The sequence below is a fragment of the Antechinus flavipes genome, chromosome 2, assembly GCF_016432865.1.
Source record: "Antechinus flavipes isolate AdamAnt ecotype Samford, QLD, Australia chromosome 2, AdamAnt_v2, whole genome shotgun sequence".
Classification (NCBI taxonomy): domain Eukaryota; kingdom Metazoa; phylum Chordata; class Mammalia; order Dasyuromorphia; family Dasyuridae; genus Antechinus; species Antechinus flavipes.
In genome coordinates this window covers 296,664,125-296,690,025 of record NC_067399.1, presented here as the reverse complement: position 1 = coordinate 296,690,025, position 25,901 = coordinate 296,664,125, and the positions used below count along the sequence as shown (strand labels likewise).

General features: G+C 40.3%; 2 protein-coding genes across 3 annotated transcripts in view; one reads left to right on the top strand and one right to left on the bottom strand.

The window, feature by feature from the left end:
• DGLUCY (D-glutamate cyclase) overlaps positions 1-2,941 on the top strand; it is a 133,373-nt gene extending 130,432 nt beyond the window's left edge. The window contains 1 exon segment of the mRNA XM_051977411.1: positions 695-2,941. Within this exon segment, the coding sequence (XP_051833371.1) occupies positions 695-838 (144 nt within the window). The 3' untranslated portion in view covers positions 839-2,941.
• Positions 2,942-14,424: 11,483 nt separating this feature from the next.
• GPR68 (G protein-coupled receptor 68) overlaps positions 14,425-25,901 on the bottom strand; it is a 46,584-nt gene continuing 35,107 nt past the window's right edge. For both annotated transcript variants that reach the window (XM_051977409.1, XM_051977408.1), the window contains exon 2: positions 14,425-21,215. In XM_051977409.1, coding sequence (XP_051833369.1) covers positions 19,978-21,069 — 1,092 coding nt within the window. In that variant the 5' untranslated portion in view covers positions 21,070-21,215 and the 3' untranslated portion in view covers positions 14,425-19,977. The remainder of the gene's footprint in view (positions 21,216-25,901) is intronic.

The following is a 25,901-nucleotide window of genomic DNA, read 5'->3' as shown; positions in this document are numbered from 1 at the left end:
AGTCTATCATCATCCCTCACCCAGATTCTCCTTTTGGCATAGTTCCAAATGGCTTTCCAGCATGGTTAGACCAATTCAAAATTCATCATTAGTATATCAGTGTGCTTGTCTCCCCTCAGACCCTCCAATATTGACGATTTTCATCTTTTATCATCTTTGCTAACTTGCTGCTTATGAGATGAAACCTCAGAATTGTTTGCAGTTGCATTTCTTTTATTATCAATGAGTTTATTCATATGGTTGTTAACAGTTTTCAATTCTTATTGTGAGAACTTTGTTCATCTTCTTTAACCATTTATCTTTTGTAGAATCTCAAAAACATATGTACATATATGCACATAAATAAAATGTATACTTATATTTATATTTGCATAAATTTTGGATATCATACACTTTTCAGAGATATTTAATACAAAAGTTCTTTTCCCAATCATTGCATTGATTTTGTTCATGCGAAAGCATTTCAATTATTTTTAGTCTTAATTGACAGTTATTAGTTGTCTGAACTTATATGGATAATTTAATTCCTCTGAACTTAATATTCTTCATCTGTAAAATGAGGATAACATTTCTACTACCAACCTCATAAGACTGTAATAAAGAAAAATTCTTCTAAGATTTAAAATACTATGTAAATATGGCTGATTATCAAATTATTGTTTAAAAAAATTTCTCTACCCTCCATTTTTTCCAGGAAGAAAAGATGATGAAAATCCTGGTACAACACCAAGTCCGGAGTGGAGTAACTGGCAATGTGGGAATGGAAGTGGATGGTCTGCCCTTCCATGGCACTCATGCTGAAATGATCCAACAGCTGATTGATGTTACCACCATGTAATATACACACACACATTTTCTATAAGCTCTATTGCTCTTTCTAGTTCTCCACTTTCTCCATATATATACATATATACCCTACCCTGGGATGCATTTTTGTGCCAAGTCAGGGGAATTGGAAGAGCGTAAGAGAGCCTGAAAAGGAATCCAACATATAGAGACGAATGAATGCAATTTCAAAGGTAACTGAAAAGGATCGAAAGGAGGCAATTCCATTTGTCTGGAAAGTCATACTAACGAAGATAGAGAGGAAATCCCTTCTACACTAGCTTTGAAAATTTACTAGTGGTAAAAAAAAAAAAAGACACAAATTATGTATGATAGTGCCTTATGACTTAGTAATGGTGAAAGTGGAGTCTTCGATTTTGACCTAAAGAACCAAGAATTGAATCTGTATCATTCAGTGACCATGTCACTATTTTTCTGAGCCTCTTTTTCTTCGCCAACAAAATGAGGAGGTTAGACTGGATAACTTCTAAAAACCCCTCTGATCTAAATCTTTGATCCTTTTCTCAAATAAAACATTTCCAGGGAATCAATCATTTTTGCATTGATTTTTTATAAATACATTGAACTACTTTTTATCCTTTAAAAAAAATCAGTATTTTTTAATGAAATAACAGAATTTATTTTAAAAGATTTTTTAATTGTATGTAATTTAGTTACTATTAATCAACAAACATTTATAAAGTACTTACCATATTCCAACTACTATGCTAGGTACTGGATATACAAAGACAAAAATGACAGTCTCTGTTTTCAAGAAGCTTCCATTGTATTGAGGAAGACAGCATTGCAATTCTAAGAATATGCAAAATTTTATACAATGAAATGGATTGGAGGGAGGAAAAACACCAACATCCAAGAGCACAGTATCCACAGGTCACGTGGGAGGTAAACATTTGAACAAACTTAGAAGGAAACTTTCTGAGATGTAGAGGTGAGGAGGGAATGCATTCCAAAAAAGTTCTGCAATTTCTATCCTTTAGCCATTATATGCTTCATAACAATTATGATAATGGCTTTTCTGATGACATCAATGAAATGGTTCATAAAATTGGCATAATACTACTGTGATTATTTTAGAAGTGAAAAATTCATTTTACTAAGTGCTAGTAAGATACACAAGGTGACCCAAATTCCTTCATATGTACTAAGATAATATGTGTTCCTGAGAGGGTAAAATCATATGGACCCACTGCCCAGCCAAATGAGACATTTCCTTACACTAGTTATTGTCATAATTTTGGTATATAAGAAAAATCAAAGTGATGTAACCATTTACTTTAGCCCGCATCTCCATCCCAGCCTTATGGGACCCTCCATGCTAATGACCTGATGAACAGCATTTCCTTTTGCCCAGTCTCTTGTTGGAGGTACAATGAGCAATGAACACACCAAACCAAGCAGCCAAATAAGGAAGAATGAAAGCAGTTAAGGATATAGATAACCCCTAAGATGGATACATGAGAATTACTAATTTGTACTAATGTTATCTTCCTCCCCAAAAAAACCTTCCGAACTTCTCTATTACTGTTGACCACCTTCCTTGCAGATCTCCAGGCTCATAATCTAGATGTCATCATGGACTCCTCACTATCTGTCACTTTTCCCATATTGAATTCATTGCCAAGGCTGTTGATTTCACCTTTGTAGAATATACTTTGGTAACAACCTATTACTTCTATGAGCAAATATAAAATCTTCTCTTTGACATTTAAAGCCTTCCACAATCTGGTCTCAACCCACTTTTCCTGTTTTATCATAAATGATTCACCTTCCTGTACTGTATAAGTCAACCAAATAGCCTTTATTGCTTTTCTTTCCATTCATTTTACAAAAACACAAATAATTTAAATATGAATATGAAATTAAGCCACAATACCATCCATGAATTAGAATCCCATAAAGAAAGGGAACAAATTCATACTGAAAACTTTTCTGTGGAATGAAATCTAAGACAATTGCTTTATTTTTGCATTGTATGTGGTATCTACCCACAAGCATAATACCTACTGAAAACTGCTTTGCTCACTGACATGACAAATTACTTGATCGTTGAATTGTTTATCTTTTGATAATAAAATACCTAAGAATGAACAGATTCACCTGCTTGACTAGCTACATTGATAAAATTAACTTAATTGCTAACTATTATTTGTGACTAAGTAATTATTATAATATTAATGTATATTGAGTTATTATATTACATAATATTATATAAGGCGAAATAAACCTATGTTATAAGAAAAATCAATATTTTTTCAAAAAAGTGTGAAGCACTTACTAAGACACATATAAGAAATATATAAATAAAGCTAAAAATTAAACTAAAACAACAAAAAAAAAACTAGAAACAGAGGAAGACAACTGGGGAGATATTAATTGCTCATGAGTGGGTCATCCTAGTATAATAATAATAGCAATACTACTGAAGCAGATTTATAGATTTCATGTCATTCATGCCAATCAAACTATCAAAGAGTCATAGAACTAAACAAAATAATAATGAAAGTCATTTGGAGGAACAAAAGCTATAAAGACTATCAATGTAAATAATGTAAAAAGTGGGAAAGTAGTAGACCTACATTGTCACATCTCAAAATACATCCCTAAGCAGAATTCATCAAAATTGGTTTTAAGAAATAGAAAAGTTGATTAATGAACAGATTAAATGTGCAAGACTCAGAAGCACTAATAGCATAGTGTTTGATAAATCCAAGAACTCCAATTACTGAAGTAAGACTCACTATTTGACAGAAACTGCTGCGAAAACTAGAATAGTCTGGAGTAAATTAAGTTCAGATGAATATCTCTCATATTATGTTACAATAAGCTTCAAATGGATATATGACATATAAAAGTCATAATCAATCAAAAGCATGTATTAAGTCTTACGATGTACCAGGCACTGTGATAAACAATGGGGCTATAAATATGAAAGATACTTCCTGCCCTAATCTAATGGGGGAAGGCAAGAAGGAAGTTGAAAGTGGGGGAGGAGAGGGAGATGAAGATACTTAACACAGAAGGAAGTCCCAAGGCAGTGCAACCAAATAAAATTGAGGTGTCTAGAGTGAAGTTTCTCCTTTAATTGAAGTTTGGAGTTCACAGCCCCACCTCCAATCTGAGAAGTAATGAGTTGGAGTAGTAAGGCTGATAAGACCTTATAGGATGAAGAGGTTATCTCAATAATGAACCTCCTGGGGCACGGTGGAGAATTCAGTCAGAAAAGAACTAAGGTAGTGTAGTCAGGTGAGAGGCGAACCAGAAAGGAGAAACTTCTCACAATAATGTAAAGAAGAGTTCTTGACTGAGTAAAGAATGCTTCTTGAATGAGCAAGAGAATCAACAGAAAGAAAATGGGCACTTTTGTTTACATAAAATTAATAGAAAAGTTCTTGTACAAGCTCAATTAATGTAGATAGAAGCAGAGAGTAAATAATGAACTAGGAAAATCTTTGAAGCAAATTTCTCTGATAAAGATGTAATATCAAATACACAGGGAACTCTGAGTTTATTTCCCCTAAGGCAGAATTATTAAACATGGCATTTTGAATGTTTCCTGAACCAGATTAAAATGCAATTCCTATATGATTTTAAGATGTTGATGTATTAATAAAAAAAGAAATATATAAACAGGTGTAGTTTTCTAAGTCGATATGCAGCCTTCAAGGGCTCTTGTTTCTATTCCCACTTCTATTTCATTTTGACATCATTGCTCTAAGACCTCTGAGACAAGGTCTCTTCCAGCTCTAAATCTATAATCCTAAGATTCTATGAAATCTAGGAAGGGATAATGTAGGAATAAGGTAATATGTGGTCCTGAGAGGGTGAAATCATACGGATCCACTGTCCAGGCAAATAAACCCATTTTTTACTCAATTCCTACCTGTGGCTCCAAGAAGCTATAGCTTGTGCAGTGGCCACACCCTGGTAAAAATGTCTTGGCATATGGGCTAAACAATGACCAGAAGATGATTAAATGACACAGTCAAGGAGTGTTCTTAGCTTTAGGCCAGTCCTTTATCCACATTGCCACTGAATAACATGACAATGAGTAATATAAGACAAAAGAGGAGAAATGCAAGGAAAACATCAAAGAGCCAGAAGAAATTTGAGGAGGGAAAGATCTCTCAGCTCAGCTCAGGGAATTAAGGAAAACCTCATAGAGGAAGCAGGACCTGAGCTGGGTCTTGAAGAGAGAAAAGGAGAATATAAGGGACATTACTGTAGAAGTAGTCATTCCCTTTTGACAATATACTTGTCAAAGAGTGAGAACGTTATGTTGTGGTCCACACTCAGTTCCCACAGGCCTCTCCCTGGGTGTAGATGGCTCTCTTCATCACTGAACAATTGGAACTGGTCTGCATCATCTCATTGTTGAAGAGAGCCACGTCCCTGAGAACTGATCATTGTGTAGTCTTGTGGCTGTGTACAATCATCTCCTGGTCCTGCTCATTTCACTCAGCATCAGTTCACGTAGGTCTCTTGAAGCCTCTCTGACATCATTCTGCTGGTTATTTCATACAGAACAATAATATTCCATAGCATTCATATAATGTAACTTATTCAGGAATATATTTCACACAGCAACAGCAAGATTATGCGGTGATCAACAATGACAGACTTGGTTCTTCAGTAATCCAAAGCAATTCCAAGACTTTGGACAGGAAACACCATCTGCATCCAGAAAAAGGACTATGGAGATTGAATGTAAATCAACACAGGCTATGTTCACTTTGTTTTTCTGTTTTGTTTTCCTCTCCCATGGTTTTTCCCTTTTGTTCTGATTTTTCTCTCCCAACTTGATTCATAAAGCAATGTGTATTAAAAATAAATAAAATTTTAAAATAGCATAACCACTCTGGAAAACAAATCCTGCTTTTCTAAATCCAAATCCCATGGTTTACTATGCCACATTGGGTCATTTTCAGACTAATTTTCAGCAAGTTACACATTGAAGCTCACTTTCTTCTAGACACAGACTTTATTCAAATCTTTGAAATCTGTTTGCCTCAAATAGCAGGATTATCATCCTCATCTTTCCTTCGGGGCTTTTTCTAAAGATGATTTCCACTACTGAATGTCACAGGGCTGCTCATTTTGAGAATCAATTTCTAGGAAGATATTTTAAGGCAAAAGGCACAAGATTTTAGTTTCTCTGTGTTCATTCGAGTCAGAAAAATTCAGAAGGCAGGGAGGAGGATTTTTGTTCACATTCTTTCTGGATCACTCTGAACCCCAGGGGTTGTTAACCCAAAAATAAGACTCATTTGGGTCAACAAGACCATGTAAATGGGAAAGAACCCATTCAAATATCCCAACCCAGACGTTTATCACTTTAAGCCACACCAGATGTGTTGTCCTTTCTGTCCTTGCTCAGAAAAACAAGGAGAATATGGGTTTTAATCCCTAATAATACCCTCACTTAATCATTTGGAAAAATAGAATCTAGAAGGTACCAGAACAAAGAGACCCAGAGCCAAATGAGCATTTTGATAGGATGTTGCTAACCTCAAACAGTAAACATGGAGATGACCGGTATGGAGAATATAACCGCCCCCAATCCTAGTGGAAACCTCCACTAACAACGGATGTTAACCCAAGCCAAGTTAATCCCAGAGGCAATGAGAATTTTCAGAAGACTAAACTGATTACAGCCAAGTAAGTAGAAGCCTCCTTGTCTCTTGGACTGTTTCAGCATGAACTTCCCAGCACAGCCTTCAAGAAATCTCTCAACTGCCCAATTGCATTTGGGAATTGCAATGAATGCTGCTGCTTGGGGCTCTCCTCCCTGGGGACAGGTCCCTGACCCCTTGGGACCAGAAGTGAAAGGGTTACTCAGGGTCCCTGCTCTCTTGTGAGTTGCTCCTCAGGGCTCCCATTGCTTCTTGATCAAAAGTGATCCTTTCCACCTGTGAAATTTGTCCCAAAAGTGAGTTTAGGCAATGGACTTGCCAATGTCTGGTTCTGCATCTAGTGTTAGCACAGCATCCACCCCAGTATCCCTGATCTCTCGCTCTGACTGCCTAAGTTGTCTTGGGCTGGTAGAATGCCTCCCTGACCTTTTATTGGCTCTGTCACTCCAGAATGCAATTTGAGGCATTATTTTAAAGTCGTTTAGAGGAGGAATGTTGGCAACAATTGGCTGAGTGCTTCATCTACTCTGCCATTTTGCTATTTAGTTTCAACATAGTAAAGTCACATAATTCAATTTTTTTATTAAAGCTTTTTATTTTTCAAAACACATGCATGGACATATGGCCTTGCAAAACCCTGTGTTCCAATTTTCCCCCACGCCCTCCCCCAGATGGCAAGTAGTCCAATATACATTAAACAAGATAGAAATATATGTTAAATCCAATATATGCATACATATACTTGTACATTATCAGGCCCCACAGGAGAAAAAGAGAAGCAAAATACAATGCAAGCAAACAATAACAAGAAGAGTGAGAACATTATGTTGTGATCCACATTCAGTTCCCACAGTACTCTCTCTGGGTGTAGATAGCTCTCTTCATCACTGAATAATTGGAATAGTTTGCATCATCCCATTGTTGAAGAGAGCCACGTCCATCAGAATTGATCATTTAGTCTTGCTGTTGCCATATATAATAATCTTCTGGTTCTGCTCATTTCACTCAGCATCAGTTCATGTAAGTCTCTCCAGGCCTTTCTGAAATCATCCTGCTGGTCATTTCTTACAGAACAACAATATTCCATAACATTCATATACTATAACTTATTTAGCCTTTCTCAATTGATGGGCATCCACTCAGTTTCCAGTTCCTTGCCACTTCAAAGAGGGCTGCCACAAACGTTTTTGTACATGTGGGTCCTTTTCCCTGCTTTAAGATCTATTTGGGATAGAAGCCCGGTGAATTCTTATAAATTTGAGTCAATTCTCTATATATTTTAGAAACCTTTGAAATGTTTGAAATGTAAAAATGTTTTCCCAATTTATTGCTTCACATAATTCAAACTTAAGATACATTTTGGTATCGTTTTAACTGAGGCATTTTTTTTCTCCTAGAAATCAGCCCACTCCTTAAAAGTTATCATGGACATACAGGGAAGCATAATGTGCTGAGTGCTTGAGTACTAGAGTTTGTGTAGGAATGTTGTTTAGTTAGCAAAGGCTGGATGCAAAGGAAATTACTATCAGCTTCACATATTCGTGTGCTTTGGGCATTTATAATCAATTCTCAATTATTTGAAATACTTGAGCAATCATAAAAAGAACAACAATCCAGAAATAATTTTGTGTGTGTGTGAAATCAAACACTAATATATATATATATGTGTATATATATATATATATATATATATATATATATATATACACATACACACACACACACACACATATATATATATATATATGGAATCTTCATGTATTCATTATTTCTAAATTTGGCTGCAACCTTTAGATCATTAAAAGTGTTTCCATGTCATATGTTTAAGACATTATGAACAAGGTTGCCTATCATTCCTCAAGTCAATACAAGGGCATCAGGAAATAAGTTTAGAGCTCATGGTGGTTGTCTTGGAGGGTAGAAAACTGGACTAGACATGGTGCAAGAAGGAGGAATGGGACACCTTCTTCCAAGCAGAGTAGGATGCAAAGTGGAATTGTTCCAGTCATGAGTTCCTTCTCATTAAATCTCAGTTACATCTTTATTATTGTTTTTCACTTGCTTCAGTTGCATCTGACACTTCATTTCACAAAAATCCTTTTTGTTGTTACACAGGGTCTAATAAGTGTCTGAGGCCAGATTTGAACTTAGAAAGATGCATCTTCCTGACTTCAGACCCTCTATCCATCACATCACCTAGCTGGTCTCAGTGACAGTTACTGAAGTAGAATTTCCTTGGTTGTCCTACAATTTTTAGTTCGTCATATTTCTCCCTATTTTGTCCATTTGTAGAAGCTTTATTGCTGTCTTTCATTTTTGATATTGTCTCTTATGAATTAATAGTCCTCTCTACTGATAATCTTCCTTTGTTGTACTTAATATTCTCTTTAATATTTGGCTGGGCATATGTAAGTGAACAACTTTCTTTTCCTATCAGTTTAAAATTCTCTTGATTGCATTTATTAGACTAAAAACTCTCTTATTATTGACCTTCATTAGGTGAATTCCACATCTAGCCTAGAGAGTCCATTATTTCCACATTCTCAGCCACTTGGCAGAAATCCAAATCTAATTCTAGGGCACCTTTTCTTACCCTGATGTTCATTCCCTAAATTTGCTTTTTTCAAGCGTCAACAGTAGAGTCAATCCCATCTTCATTTTTTTGCTCAGTACTTCATAAATTTCTCTGTACCTTTATTTATCCACTCCTATTTCTTTGCAGTTTCAAAGAAAGAGCTTGTCCTCCTTCCCAAAGTTAATCCTTCCATTTATGCTACTGGTCTTATCTCCTCCAATTTGTATATTTTTCCTTTAGTCATCCCCTCTCCTTGCTAAATCTTTATTCTTTCCCTACTTACTGATTCCTTACCATATAGCCACAAGCATGCTCAGCATTTCTTTAACCTAAAATACTCATTCACCCCTTTCTTTACCCTTAACATTTTCTTAGATTATGATGTTTTCTCTTCTTACTCAAACTTCCAGAATGGGGAGTCTACATTTGCTTCCTCTGGTTCCTTCCCCTTCCCCTCTATAGTCCATCTTCCTTTTCCACCCTAGTGTGAGAACAAATCCACATTTGTTGCAGTCCTCTGAACTTCTCTATGACAGGATTCTCCCTATTACTTACAGATACTAATTATTTAATAGATTAATGCTCTCCCAAATACGGTTAATTCCCTTCAAAGGCACTGATTGCAATCTATCTTTTCATTATCTAGTGCAATTCTCGTCTATGTCGTCCTAGAGACCCTCCACAAAGGACTCTCTGCTAGAGGGGTGGTCATCCACTAGGTCTATTAACTGTTGGGGGAGGGAAATCAATAATACTACACAAGGATCATCTGGCTGTTACTGCAAGTGCTCTCTATATGACCCAGTCACCTTTTTTTGGGGGGGCGGTATTCTTTCTTTTTGCTGATATCTTTTGGACAGTTTCTTCTGAGGAATTTATTGTCCATAATGTGATTCAGGATATTTATGCCCGTCATACTTTCTATGTATCCCTTTAGATGACCAGTATTCTTGAATAAAAATCAAATCACAATTGCCTACTGGACAAAGTAATTACAGCTGTAGCTGACCTTTAACTAATACTATGTTGTTATTTTTTTATATAATTTATGACATATGTTAGGTCATCTTCAGCTCACAGCCTGTGAAAAATACTATTATTCCCATTTTACAGATGAGGAAACAGACTCAGAAAGATTAAGAAAGTTGATGTTGGCCACATAACTAACATAAGATGCAGAATTCAAACACAGGGCTTTCTTCTCTCCAAATCCCATCTGATTCCTACTACATTGTGCAGCCAAGATGAATTCCTTAGGATCTCCAAAATCGGGATCTAACTCATCCTTCTGATTTTAGTTTTCTTCTTCAATTACTCCACCACTCTATGTTCCAACTATAATGGATTATCCATTGTCATCTGTTCTTGTCTTTTTCATTCTTAGCTCTGTGCTTTTGCCTCCAATCACCCAGTGCTCAGAATGGCCCTTTCTTCCCTCTTTCTTCCCCAAAGGAAAGGTCCCTCCTTTCCTTTAAGGACCAGTTCAAGTGCCAATCCTGCCATGGAACTTTTACTGACCTTCCCTGCCAAAAATGTTTCTCCCTTCTCCGATTTCTCCCATTGCTCACTTAGGCTTTTGTCTATTACTACATTTTGCCTTATACTATCATTGTGTACCAGTCTGACTCCTTTCTACCATCAATCTATGAGTTCCTTGAAAGTGAGTCAATGCAATATCTCTCTGTTTCCAGCCCCATGCAAAGAGACATACATTTTTTAGGTTTGTAAAAAGTGCTTCCTAAATTGGATTGAATGGGGGCAGCTAGGCGGTGCAGTGGATAGAGCACCAGGGCTGGAGTTAGGAAGATCTGAGTTCAGATGTGGCCTTAGGCATTGTTTGCTCAATCTTGCTTGCCTCAGTTTCCACATCTGCAGAGAAGGGAATGCAAACCATTCTAGTATCTTTGCCAAGAAAACCCAAAGGGATCACAGAGTGGGACATGACCGAAAACAACCAAAAACCCAACAAAAATGGAATTGAATGATTCCCCTTTTCCTAAATTCTTCTTACCCTCTCCTTCCTCCACCTAAGTCTGTGGGCTGATGCACACCTGCGCTCTGCCCCCGCTGCTCTGCTTAGTTTCACCTCCATGAACAAGATGACCCTGGGCTGGGTAACCCTTGGCAACCCATTTCCTCCCACTCTTTCTGCTTTCTTTTGTGTGTTGTCTCTCCCTCATTCGATTGTAAGGTCCTTGAGAACAAGGGTTGTCTTTATTTTTCTTAATCGTATCCCCAACTCTTAGCACACACATAGAAGGTACTTAATAAATATTTATTGGAAAAGAAAAGACATCTGCATGCCTGTTTTTACCTTTCCATCTTTAAAGGTCCAAAGATAGGAGACATCCTGGAACAACAGATGTTATGTTATGTGTAAATCTCTCTTTTCCCTTCCTTCCTCAGTTATCTCTTCTTTCAAATTATTGACACAAATTATGTCCTATGCACTGGGCGTGTTCTAATTTGTACCATCCCTCTACATGTATTCAATTTATCTTCACTGCAAATCTGTAAGCTTCTCAAGACAAAGACCATTTCTTATTCATCTTTAAATCCCTTAGGCCAAGCACTGCACACCCTAAGAGATGGTGGTTGGGTTGAACTCAGGCCTCTGGGGTCCGTTCTCCTGGGAGACACATTACTGCTGATGTCAGATTCTCTTTCCTGGAGGAGACGGATAAATGTTCTCTGAGGCTATGGATCGGGAGAGCTAAGAAGAAAGCAAGTCAGACCAAAGACAGGATTTGTAGCCCAATGGAAGATGGTTGGTTACCAAATGATACTTTATGTTCCCTTTCCCCAGGAATTTCAAAAGGAAAAAGTGTAGACAAATAGATTTGGAATCATAAAATCATAAAATCAAAATTTAAACCTGTTTGGGGCTTCAGAAGTCATGTAGTACAATTTTCTCATTTTACAGATGAGGAAATTAAGGTGCAGAGAAGTTAACTAGCTTGCCATGGTTACCCAGGTAGTAAATAAACAGCAGATGCAGTTTTCAAACCCAAGTCTTCCAGCTCTAAATCCAGCAATCAAATGGCTAAAATCCTTCAGTAGGAAACCTTTTCTCTATGTGATCTTGGGCAAGTCATTTAACCCATATTTGCCTCAGTTCATCATCTGTAAAATGGGGATACACTGGAAAGGAAAATGACAAAGCACTCCAGTATCATTTCCAAGAAAACCCTGTAGACAAAGGGCATTTATTGGCGGTTGGGTGGTTCAGGGGATAGAGTGCCCAGCCTGGAGCCAGGAATCCTCATCTTCCTGAGTTCAAATTTGACTTCAGACATTTCTTAGCTGGGTGACTCTGGGCAAGCCCCCTAATCCTATTTACCTCAGTTTCCTCATCTGTAAAATAAATTGGAGAAGGCTATCCAGTCTTTGCCAAGAAAATCCCAAATGGGGAATGTGAAGAATCAGACACAATTGAAATGACAATAACATTCTGTGTATAGTTTGCTTGTTTGCATGTTTTCTTCCCCAATAAATCTCCTTGAGAGCAGGATTTTTTTTTGTATCCTCAGCTAGCATAGTGCCTGACACATAGTCAGTGTTTAATAAATATTTATTGACTGATAACCATTTATTAAGCGCTTTGTACCAGGCAGCATCCTAAGTACTGGGAAGACGATGGCAATAATTAAATAGTCCCTGCTTCAGGGAGCTTCTATGTTCTCAATGCTTTTTGCACTATGCCATATTGTGCCCTGGTATTAATTTACTGTGGTAGCTTGGGCCAGGGCTGAGCCACTCTGCCTCAGTTTCTCTTGTTTGCAGTGAGAGGATTCCTCCTGGATCTTTCTTACATGGCAGGACTTGTGTGTGTGTCTGTGTGGTATTAGGGACACTGCTGGAGTTCTTTGTAACTTGGATACTGTGCCTCTTTTGCAAATATTTTCTGTGGGGTGTCTGTGCCATCTTAAGAACAGGAACATTTTCATGCTAAAAGTCTGGACAAATGCTTATTAAGAATCTATATGCAAGGAATTATGATAGGTACTAGGGGGATAGAGCGTTCCCTCACTTTAGGGAGATTGCATTCTACTGTGCTTGGGAGGGGAAATGCACATCCTTAAGTACACACAAAATAGGGATTGGTGGAGGACAGAGGAGGAAAACAAAATGTTCTAGTACCATCCAATGAGAGAACCCTTTCAGCTGAAAAGCACGAGGATCCTCAAAAGGGGATGAATGAAGGCATAAATGACAATCTATGCAAACACGAGGAAATGGGAGATGGTATGGGGAGTCCAGGGAACAGATGATGTCCAGTTTGGCTGGAATGTAGAATAATTTGAAATAAGACTATAAATTGCTGGGAAGATGCTAACCTGAACCGACAGATGTTCCCTCACCTAAAATTCCCTATTCTAATGGTCTGAGATTCCATCTGTATCTCTTGTCCCACACTGGGTGAGGATGGGAGCAAACATGAAATAAGTAGGGGGAAGGGAAATGCAGAGATTTGTCCAGTTTACAATGGGAAATGAAACTAGAAAGTTGCCAGATGTCAGAACTCCTTGAATGAATGGCTTCTATGGAGGTCAGTGATTCTGCCCTGACTTCCCACACTCATACCCGTTCTTCCAAGTATCCTGGGATGAAAAAGAGACGTCTCTCCCGAGATCACACTCCAGCTTTTCAGGAGCGCTCAGACCACCTTCCTTGGTCAGCCATGGACAAGGCCCTGGAATATTCTGGGGGAAGAACTGAGAAGTCCCAAGTTGGTGGGCAGCCCTGGAAAGGCAGGAGGGTGCCAGGGGACAAAGCTTTGCCAACAAAAAGAGAACTTGCTGTGTGATCCTAGAGGTGAGAGGGCATCTCTGGAGTTGATTGAATGGGATTGGAGTTAGTGACATGGTCAGGTTTGAGCTTTGGGAAGATCAGTCAATCAATCAATCAATAATCCAGCAAGTGTTTATGAAGCTCTTACAATGTGCCCAGTAAAAACAAAGGAAAGCTCCTGCCCTCAAGGAGCCTGCATTTTATTGGAATAGACAAAAAAAAATTCTTCTGCAGGGACTCTGTAGTCTACTGGTAGATACAAGGTGTAAACGGACAAGTATATACACAGTAGTTACAGAAGGGAAACACTAATACTTGGGGTAATGAGGAGCAGAGTACGTGAGGATTCCAGAAAAGCCTTCTTGGAGTAAGGTGCCCTGTGCTGGGCCTAAAGGAAGCTTATGAAACCCTGATTACATAGGAAACAAGCCCAGCTCTTCCAGATGACATCCATTCATTCAACAAACATGATTAAGGTTGCACTGTGTGACCCGGAGCTGGGGAAAGATACAAAGATAAATAACTGTTTAGTCTGGCAGATACAATAAGGCAAAAATACAAACAATAACAAGGCAAGCCTTCATTTCTCTGGTTTATTTGCAAGCAGCATCAATCCAAAAACATAGCACAGCACATGCATATTTGGTGTAAAAGAGAAAACTGTACAAAAATACAACTCTCAGCAGTAAACAGAACATACACTCAGTTTAGCACAATCTGTTCCTGGTGGTAAGACAAAAAAAAAAAAAAAAAAAAAGAGAGAGAGAGAAAAATATTTCAAAACAAAAAAAAATTTTAAAAACCTTCTAAAAAGCAAAAGTACCAACAGTTCTATGGTCCCAGAAAAATTCCCTGCAGAGGGAGGGTATGAGAATAACAGCTCTCTCATTCAATTCAATTTGACATGCATATATTAACTTCCTGCTGTATGCAAGGCACTGGGGTAGGGCCTGGAGATGCAAAGACAAAATTTCTTTTGTCAGGGACCCTGGAGTCTACTGGCAGATACAATATGTAAACAGACAAGCATATACACAGTAATTTCAGACGGGAGAAACCCACAAATACTTGGAGTAATGAGGAGCAGAGTACGTGAGGAGACCCGAGGACTTCTTGGAGTAAGGTGTCCCTGTGCTGGGCCTAAAGGAAGCTTTGGGTTCTACGACTGGGACTGGAAGGCAAGCATGTTCCAGGTCTAATATGGCTGGGGTCCCTCCCTCCTCAAAGGTCCAGTCACACCGGCATGTTAGGGGTTGGGGAGAGGGTGGGCCTGGCAGTCTGGGCAGTCACGGGTCTGACAAGAGCTGGGAGATCGCCTGCCGAGCGTGGGCACTAGCTGGAAGGGCAGCCCCACTCCACCCCAATCCTAGGCACACCTGCCCACTGGAGCCCATTTTGGCCAGATCTGCTCTACAGTTTGCACATCACCAGAAGCTAGCTCAGAGATGAGGGGTGGAAATGGTCCCAGACTAAAGCTAGAAGCAAGTCCAGAAGCCATCGGGTCTATTCTCTCTCCTTTTGTAGTCGAGGAAGCCGAGGTCCTTCCTGGGACACTAAATGCTTTGCCCAGGAGTAAACATCAAAGGCAGGATATGGACCCAGGCCCTCCCAGGGCAGGGACAATATTCCCTCAACTGGACTGCACTGTCCTGTGAGAGTTTTAGATGGAGTCAGACTGCAGATCTTAGGGGTGTTGAGGAGAGCTTCTTTCTGGGCTCCCATTCCAAATCTAGCACCTCCGAATGTTTTGGTGAGCAGGAAGCTCTTTATGAAGAGCTAAAGAAGTCCACATAGGGCAGGGACTCTTTTTAACATTCATTTAAACAAATTTTTTGAATCCTAATTTTTCTCTCTCCCTCTCTCACATTCACCCTCCCTAGAACAGGGAGCAATGTGATATAGGCTTGAACATGATCAGTCATGTAAAATATATTACCATGGCAAGGAATTTAAAACTATCATCTCAGGATCCCTTTATACTCTGATATATAATGAGCTTCCTCCAAAAGGCTTTTAAAAATAATTATGTCTATTGATGATAACAACCAGTTAGGACATCTTAAAGTTGTTATAAAAATGATTTTGACCTCACAGATTCCCTGACACAACTCCTGGGACCACATTTTGAGAACCTTTGGAATAAAGGGGAAAAGTTTTGGCCTTGAGGTCAAGGTACCCTGGGTTCAAATCCAGAGCCCCCATTATTTTTTAAGCCGGATTTGTGATTTTTTTTTTTTTTTTTTTTTTTGCCATAGGGAGTTCTTTGTGAGGGTTTGACCAAAGCAGATTAGTACCTTCTGGAATTTATAATCTTAGAACATTGTTGCTGGCCCAGGGGATACAGCCAGGATCGGGTCAGAGTGCAAAGCTTCTCCCCCTGAGCTCTAATATTTGTACCACATTACTTCTCTGTCTTTGCTGTTTCCCAGCCACGTCCCGTGCTCGGAGTATTTTCCTTACTTATAAAATGTGGTTGTACAAAGGGCAGCCAGGTGGTGCGGTGGGTAGAGCACCTGGGCGGGTATCATGAAGACTCATCTTCCTGAGTTCAAATCTGACCTCAGACATTCCCTAGCTGGGTGAGCCTGGGCAGGTTACTGGTTTGCCTCAGTTTCCTCATCTGTAAAACACTGAAGAAAGAAACGGCCAACGACTCCAGTGTCTGTCAAGAAAACCCCCCGGGGGACCATGGAGAGTCAGTACCTCCCCCACAAAGCTGTAACTAGTATCAAATGAGATAATGGATGGAAAGCATTTTGCAAATGTTAAAGTGCATGTAAATGCCAGTTATTATTAAAATGTTTTGGCATGTGCTTCATTTTCTTAATGGATTAATCGTTCATGTCATGGTTATAAATTCTCTGGGGAAAAGGAGAGGGATTGGAAGGAAAACTGTAGTTGGAAAATGATAGAGATAAATCTCCTCCTGCCCCCACTCCTTCTCCATCATTAGCGTTTGCACTGGGCCTCCGAGGTGACAGGGCACTGAGGACTATGACAGAGATGCCCCAGAGGAGCCCATTATGTGTCTCTTAAAAAAGAAAGGAAAGAGACCAGCTTCCATTGAAGTCCCACCCCGATGGCTGGAGCTCTCCCAGCCCAACCCAGTAGCAAAGGCAATAGAGACGGGGGTGACATCAGACAGCATCTGTTCTCTGGGGGCTGGTGTAATTGTATTTAAAAGGGAGCCTCTTCCAGGGGATGCTTGTTTGTCTTTGCCACAGCACCTCATGGAGGCCTGCTAAATCAGTGTGGCGGAAGGAGCCTTAAGTGAGGGGATAATTTTTGGGGGGTGGGTATCCAGCGATTTTGTGGGTGTAGTGGATGACCACTGCAGACCAGCACCTGCCCTATAACTTTCAGTCTTGGAGAGTTACCTGGGCCACTGAGAAGTTAGGTGACTTGTCTAGCGTTTCAGTGATTGTCAGAGATGACTGAACACAGATTGGCTCTTTATCCCCTAAACCAAGAAGACGCTCATCATATCTCTATAATAGAATCCTCCTGATGCCGTCCGTCCTCTTCGAGAACAAAGGATAAGTTCCAGCATCCTGGAACTTTTTAAACATTGAAGGAGGAAGGGATCAGTAAGTGCAAAGGAACATAAAAACCAAAAGAATAATGTCTGCTGATTATCATGTATTCCTTAAAGTTCAACATAACACCTCCCAGAGAAAAAGAGAGACACACAGACAGACAGACAGATAGGGAGAGAGACAGAGACAGAGAGAGACAGAGGGGAGAGACCAAAAGACAGATACACACACAAAGAGAGACAGAGTCCCAGAGACACATAGAGATAGAGATAAACACAGAGACAAAGAGAGACAGTGAGACAGAGATAGAGATAGAGACAGAGGGAGAGACAAAGACAGAGAGACAGAGACAAACAGAGAGACAAAGACAGAGACAGATACAGAGACAGACAGAGAGAGGGAAAGAGAGACAGACAGAGAAAGAACAGAATTCAAAGGATTCCCTTAGGGAGAAGAGAAAACCATTTGTCCATAAATAGGCAACTTATACATAGTGAAAAGAGAAGGGAGAGGAAGAAGTCAAAATGCCATGAAATGAGTGAAATGAAGGGTAGGGACGTTTTAGCTCTCATGAAGAACATTTTCCTTCTTCTACCCTCTTCTCTCTTACCAATGGAGGTTTCAAAAGTAATAGATGAAAAGAGAGGCCATTTAAAATCTGACTTGGATAAAGCACGGACTCATCCCATTGGACAAGGGGACAGAGGATCATGGCACCTGAGATGAGGGAAATCAATCCTAGATAATTGCCAATGTCGGCCTAGAGCTGATGCTCCGTGTGAGGCACAGAACTAGGCCAACCAAATCAGAGCCCTCCTCCACTGTCCCCTCTCTTGGCCTCCATTACGAGCTCTGTATGCGAGACAGCAGTTCTGAACCCGCTGCCTCAGGCTGGGTCCTGGTCCTCCAGGTGTTTGGCTGCCAATGGGGAAACCAACATCTTAATTGTAAACACACTTATGTCTTTCCCACATTGCTGCCTTGAAAGAACCCATAGCTGATACACATTCTAACTGTGTAGTCTTGCTTTTCTACTTGGTCCTTAATAAACCTTAATCTGGATGCTCTAGTGAGAGAAGTCCCTGAATTCAGAAACAAGAAAACTGAAAGACCACAAATAGGTGGACTGGGGTTTTAGAGTCTAAAAGATGGAAGGGACCTTAGAGACCATACTTGCCTGCACACCCCTGGCAAGGACCATCCAGATCCATCTCCACTAACAGGGAACTCACTACCTTTTCAGGAAAAACACTCTCCTTTTGGATAGCCTGAATTCTTGGAAATTTTCCCCTTACAATGAATTTAGATCTGCTTCCAAGTAACATACCTCTTATCCCTAGTTCTGTCCTTTGGAGCTAAGCAGAATGAACCTAATCTCTATTCCTAAGGGTGGCCCTTTGAATACTTAAAGACTTAATATCTCCTAAGATTTATTTTTCATAGACAAAGAGAATGAGAATAATACATTTGGCCCTCTCTCCCACCCCTCACGCCTTTCTGAAGACTCTGGTGTATTCACCTAGTATTTACCTGGGCTCATCTAGTATTAGCTTTCCAACAGCACAAGAACCTTGTTTAAAAAAAAAAAAAATCCAACTGGGAAAAGTTTCTTTTTAGTGCTTAAAAAATTAAACTTCTCTAACCTCTTCTCCATGCCTTCCCAACCCAGATGTCTCAATAAATAAATCCCCTGATTTCCAGGACCTTCCCATTCTCCACAGAAGGCTATCTGGACCACATTTCTTTCTTTCTTTTTTGTTTGTTGAGGCAATTGCTCCGGGTCACACAGCCAGGAAGTGTTAAGTGTCTGAGGCTACTTTTGAACTCAGGTCCTCCAGACTTCAGAGCTGGTGCTCTAACCATTGCACCATCCAGCTGTCCCCACCTTTCTTTCTCATCACAATGTCCTTATCATAACTTCCTCATTCCTAATAAGGTCCCACATCCTTCTCATCATAATACCCTCATTGTTTTAGGTGAACTAATAGAGATAATGGATCATAATAGCTTTTCATATCTCCCTTTGCCTCAAACAATCAAGATGAATTCTAATTTCAAACACCAATGCATTAACACAAAAAGTCAGGCAATATGGGAGGTTCAGACCCTGGGCACTCGGGTTGGGGAGGGCTGGCTGAACACAGCCTCTCATGAAACTTGTTTCCACATCCCCCTGACACTGCTTTTATCATAGCGCCCCAACCCATGGTTCCCCTTTTAAGGGACACTTGAACGCCTGTTTCTCTTTCTTTGAAAGTGTCTCACAGGTTGCAATTCCCTTCCCAGACGAGGAGGAGGGGCAGTCACAGGCTAGGCGGCCGTTAGCTTCTCAGGCCTCCGGGAAGCTCCAGGAGTTTATCGGGCGGGTGTGCGCGAGTGGGCTTTCCTACAGCAAGCAGAGGGAGGAGGTCGGGTGGAGAACCTGGCTGAGCCGCAACGTCCATGGCTCCTATCTCCACTCAATTTTCAGGCTTTATCTAGGGGGACAGCTTATCATCGGTGACACAGACCTGACCCCAGCGACCCATTTGGAGGAAGGATGGCTCGGGCCCACAGATCCCATCCCTCGTAGCTCTGGGCTGGTCCCCGTCCTACTCTAACCCTCTTGGCTGGTCCCTCCCGGACCGGGAGAGGAAGCGAGGGGACACGGTGGGTGGAGCTTAGTTAGCAACTCGGGCTCCTCCCTCCGGGCCTCATTTTTCCCCGAGGCTTCCGCGCTGCCCAGGGGGAAGGCCTCCTTGGACCCCCGCAGCCCCGAGCAGGTGAGGAAGCCCAAGCAGGAAGCCCGCAACCTGGCCAGGTCCCTGTGGGTGTTCTCGCTCACGAAGCAGTACAGCACCGGGTCGGCCACGCAGTTGAAACTGGTCAGCAGCAGGGAAAAGTGGTAGGTGTTGAAGATCTCCTTGGCGAACTCGCAGCTGTCCTCCCAGAGGCTGCGCACGAGCAGCAGGACGTGGTAGGGCAGGAAGCAGGCCAGGAAGATCACCATGGTGCTCAGCACCAGCCTCTGGATCTGGTCCTTTCTGGTCTTCTGGGTGCCGTGGCTTCTGCGCACGGCCCGCAGGATGCCCCAGTAGGAGAAGAAGAGCAGGCAGATGGGGAAGAGGAAGCCCACGGAGAAGCGGTAGTAGTTGATCTTCCGCTGCCACGGCTGGATGGGGTAGTGCTCAAAGCAGACCAGGTGCTGGTCCTTGTCCTCCATGACCTCCGTGTGCATGAGGAAGATGACCCCGGCCAGGAGCTCCTTGGCCCAGATCCCGACGCTGACCCCCGCGGCGGCCTTCACCGTGCGGAACTGGTGGAAGCGGAAGGGGTGCGCCACGGCCAGGTACCTGTCGATGGAGATGCAGCAGAGAAAGCCCACGCTGATGTAGATGTTCTCGTAGAGGAGGATGCCGCAGATCTTGCAGGACAGGTCCCCGTGGAGCCAGTTGTCGTGCTGCAGCACGTACTGGAGCCAGAAGGGCAGCGAGCAGATGTAGAGCAGGTCGGCCACGGTCAGGTTGCACAGGTACACGCCCAGCTCGTTCTTGGCCTTGATCTGCAGGTAGCCGTAGTAGAGAGCGAGGCAGTTGGCCGGGAAGCCCACCGCCAGCACCAGCACGTACACCACCGGGGCCAGGGTCTGGTGGATGGTGTGGTCGATGGTGCAGTTGGTGGCGGGGTTGGTCGTTGTGATGTTCCCCATCTTCTGGACCAAGGAGCACCGTACCCTTCAAGGAGTTAAAAGGTCGCCTGCTGTTCGCGGTCCCATTTTGTTCCCTTGGAGTCTGGGGTCGGCGTTACCCCTCGGTCATGGTCCAAGGGCTGTTGCTATCTCCGGAACATATTCCCCTGAAAGCCAAACAGAGAGAAGTCCAGAGAAGGATTAGTACTCGCTATTCCCCGACACGTGGTGATTCCTCCTGCAACCCCAAAGACACTAAATGCGTCCTTCCCCTTCCCTCCTCGGCTCTGGCCGGCTGATTCCTCACGGGAGCATCACAGCCAGAGGCATGTGCCGGGCCTGGAACAGGCCCAGAGGAGGCACAAAGACTACACATGCGTACAGAGGCATTCAGACACATGTTTGAGGAAGCCGCACATTCTGGAAAGTGATCTGGAACCCTGCGCGAAGTGATTAAATTGAGCATACCTTTTCAATGTACAAATACCAGTACTGGCTCTATACTATGAAGAGATCAAAGAAATAGGGAGAAAGGATCTGTGTATACAAAAATAATTATGTTCTTTTGTGGTGAATTAGGAGGGGTATCTATTCACGGGGAACAGCTGGACAAATGCTAGTAAGTGAATGTGGTGGAATATTATTTCAGAGAGACTTGGGAAGACTTGTATTAACTAATACACAGAAATGAGCAGAAGAACAATATTGTAAAAAAAAAATTTTTTTTTGAAAGACAATGAGGCTCCTGTGGTCAACCATAATTCCATAGGATTCATGATGACCAATGCTATCAACCTCCCAGATAGAAAGTTGATGGATTCAAGGTATAGAATGAGAAATACATTTTTGGACACTGCAAATTTGGGATTTGTCTTGTTTGACCAGGCCGATTTGTTAATGATGGTTTTTTCCCCCAGTTTTGAAGGGGAGAAGGCAAAAAGAGGGAAGCTAGGGGAAGAATTATTCACTCCCCTCCCCCAAAAATTGAAAACAGAAATAGAAACTTTTTTAAATGCACAGAAGATAATAGAATGAAAGGCAGAAAAAATCATGAGCAAGAAGGGCAGATTTGAGAGTAACATAGTAAATTTGTTTGTATATAACAGAGAAACACAACTTCACATACAACCCTCTCTTTTTTACTCTATTGTGTATACTGAAATGTTTAGTTGTTGTTGAAGTTCAGACTTAAAAAATGTGAAAAAATAAAAATAAAAAAGTGAATTATACTTAACAATTTCATGACATAATAAAGTTCGTGACAAACATTAAGCTTAATGAACTTTAAAAATAATTTATGAGCATTAATTAAGTCATTAAAAACCAAGTTTGTAACCATCATCTGTAGCCCTTCTCAGAAAAGTCCCAGAAGTGGCTTAAATCCTGACTGATGTTATTATGGAAGAGCCCTCTCTTTGGTGATGTTCACTAGGTTACAATGGAGAGAGTATTAGGTTTGAGTCAAGAGTAGATGATTTCAAATCTGATATGTTATTTATTATTTGTGTAAATCACTTCATCTTTTTAGATCTGTTTTCTAAATTGTAAAATGAAGGGGTCAGACAAGATTGACTCAATTCTCTTTCAGAGTGCGATCTTACAATTTTATGTGAACTTAGGAACAAATTATCCATCACTCACCACCTTCTAAAAATGCAATTTAAATAAAAACTGGAACCTTAATTATTTTTCATAATACTCATTTTTTATATTTTGAGTTTCCAATTTTTTCCCTTCCTTCAGCCCTTCCCCTAATCACTGAGGAGGCAAGCAATATGATATCAATTACATGTACAAACTCATATAAAACATTTTCAAATTAGTCATATTTCTTAAAAAAAGAAAAGAGAAAGTGAAAAAATGCTTCAATCTGCACTCAAAGTTCAACAGTTCTTTCTGAAAGTAGCATTTTTCATCATGACTCCTTTGGAATTACCATGGAATACATGGAATACATGGAATTATCATGTATTCATCAGAGTAGCTAAATCTTTCACGGTTGATTATTGTTACTATGTTGCATACAGTGTTCTTCTGGTTCTGCTCACTTCACTTTACATCTGTTCATGTAAAGTGAAGTGAGCAGAACCAGAAGAACATCTGTTCATGTAAAGTCCTTTCATCATTTCTTATAGCACAATAGTACTCTTATCATAATCATATAGCATAATTTGTTCAGTCATTCTCCAATTAATTGGCACCCTCATGATTTATAATTCTTTTATATCACAAAAAAAGAGTTGCTAAAAATATTTTTGTACATATTTTGATCTCTTTGGAATACAGACCTAATAGTGGTATTGCTGCTTCAAAAGATACTGGAAAGTTTGAGAATGCTCTAAAATACTAGAAAGCTTGAGAATGCTCTAAAATACTACATGTTGGCTGATTGATGCTCTTTGTGCTTAGAAAAGAAATCCCAGAGTGACTAAGCAAGAGGCCCTCAACTATGATCCTAATTAGAAGTCATATTTTAATTTCAGGTCTTGCTTCTCCTCTAGAATATGGGAACATTGCCATTATTGCTTTGATAAACGGGAAAGGGGACCAAAGATTTGTTAAGTACTTAAGTCCTAGGCACTGGGCTAAATGATGAAATGGATAGAATGTTAAGCTGGAGTTAGGAAGACTCATCTTCCTGATTCAATACAGCCTCAGACACTTACTAGCTGTGTGACCCTGGGCAAGTCATTTAACCCTATTTGTCTCAATTTCCTCATCTGTAAAATAAATTGGAAAAGGAAATGGCAAATGATTACAGTAACTTTGCCAAGAAAACCCCAAATGGGATCATGAAGAGTTGGAATGACTGAAAAACAACTATGTTACATGCCTTATAAATATTATCTTACTTGATCTTAACAACAACTCTGTTAGGAGTTATTATCATCCCCCTTTTACAGTTGAAGAAACTGAGGCAAATAGAAGTAGAATAACTTGCCCAGAGTCATACAGCTAGTAAGTGTTCAAGGCCAGGCTTGAACCCAGCTCTCCCTGACCTCAGAACCAGCTCTCTAGAATCCATCACAAAGAAGGTAAGAACTTTATCTTAAGGGACTTGAATCCTACATTGTGTTTTGTAAAATTACAAGTTTTTTTTTTTATTTTCAAAGTACATGCAAAGATAGTTTTCAATATTCATCCTTGAAAAATCTTGTGTTCCATATTTTTCTCCTAATTCATACAAAACCTTTTTTAATTTAGTATAATCAAAGTTATCCACTTTGCATTTCATAATGTTCTTGAATTCCTCTTTGGCCATAAATTCCTTTCTTTTCCACAGATCTGAGAAGTAGACTATTCCTTGTCCTAATTGCTTCTAGTATCACCCTTTTACATTGTGTTTTAAATTGGCCTCATCTATCAAATGGTCCTTTGGCCTAGACACTGAGGCTTAAGTAAAGGAGGAAGCTTACTTCTTCCTTCCAAGACCCTCATAAAATACTGTGGGGAAAAATAACATGGACAGTAGCAATGTGGTCCTTTTGGGTCCTTTAGCAGATCTTCAGTAACATTAATTTTTATATTTCTACTTGGGTGTTTGCTAGAAATAATCTGATAATAACATGGAACAAAAATCAGTTATCATCCAAAGCATGATCCTTCTTGGGAGGCAGGTAGGGAACCTGGTCAGTGAGGGAAGATGAGAAAAGTGTTTTTCCTCTAGGTTCTTCAGGTGCTTCTGGCTTGCAGCTTTGAGAAAGAAGATGGATGATGTCAATCTCACTTTGGTTGATGGAGGGAAATAACATTCTGGAAGAAAGAACTAATGCCATATCCCTGTCCCCACCTTGTTGTACTTAAAGAGTTCACAGAATGTTCCCTTCATTGATATCCGGGACTCTCTTTTGGGAAGTGGGAAGTAACCATGAGAGTATCCTGCATTTCTCAGGAGCCAGGGAAGGAATTAGAATGAAGTAAAGCAGTAGAAGGAAATATAAAAACCTCTGTTGACTGCTAGATTCTTGGAGCATTTAATTGTCTGAATAACTTGAAAGTTAACTAAAAATCTCTATTTATTTTAGCCTTCATTATAATAATAATTTCTTGCATTTCTACTTCAACTCTGGCCTTACATCTACTTAGAGAATGATGCCCCTTATAATGTTGAGAATCTTTATAAAATATAAGAATCCAAATTTTCTTAGACAAAGAAACTCATTTATCCAATTCAACAACAAAAACAGAAAGTAAAGAAAGTATATATAGCAGAAATGTAATGTTCTTCTCTAAAAATATAATGTTCTCTGAGAACAAGTTTCTTGGGGGGCTCTCTGAGGGAGCTTTAGTTTCAGTTCAGTGTAATCCCCCCCAAATGCAGCCAGGAGTTAAAGTCCAAATCCTTTATTTTCTCCTTCAAAGTCTTGTCTCTTTTCCTGGGGCCCGGTTAGCTTTAATAGAGGCCCATCTCTCTCCTTGGTTCCAAGAGCTTGAGCTGCCTTCTCTGGTTTGTGCATCTCCTCAACTGAATCCTGGCTGAGGCTCAGAGCTTCTAGTGGGCTTCTGTCTCTAGTGGGCTTGTCCTCCTGGTCTGAAAGCTTCTTGCTTATATGCCATACACTGAGTACATACCAATCATTAGTGAAAGACTAGGAAACCATTATTTGTTGTAGGATTAAATCAATGCTAAACTAGATTTAACCATTGTCTCCTCAATTCCACTTAGTACCTTGTTTCAAATTCTGGCCCATAACATTTCCTTGTAGGATCAGATCAATCACACTGAACCATGCTAAATTAGATAATTATTGTCTCTATCAATTCTACTGACTTAGTCCTTGTAAGAATCCTAACATAGAAAATATTACAAACAGTAAGGATAATTAAATGGCACCGTGGAAAAAGCATCTGAC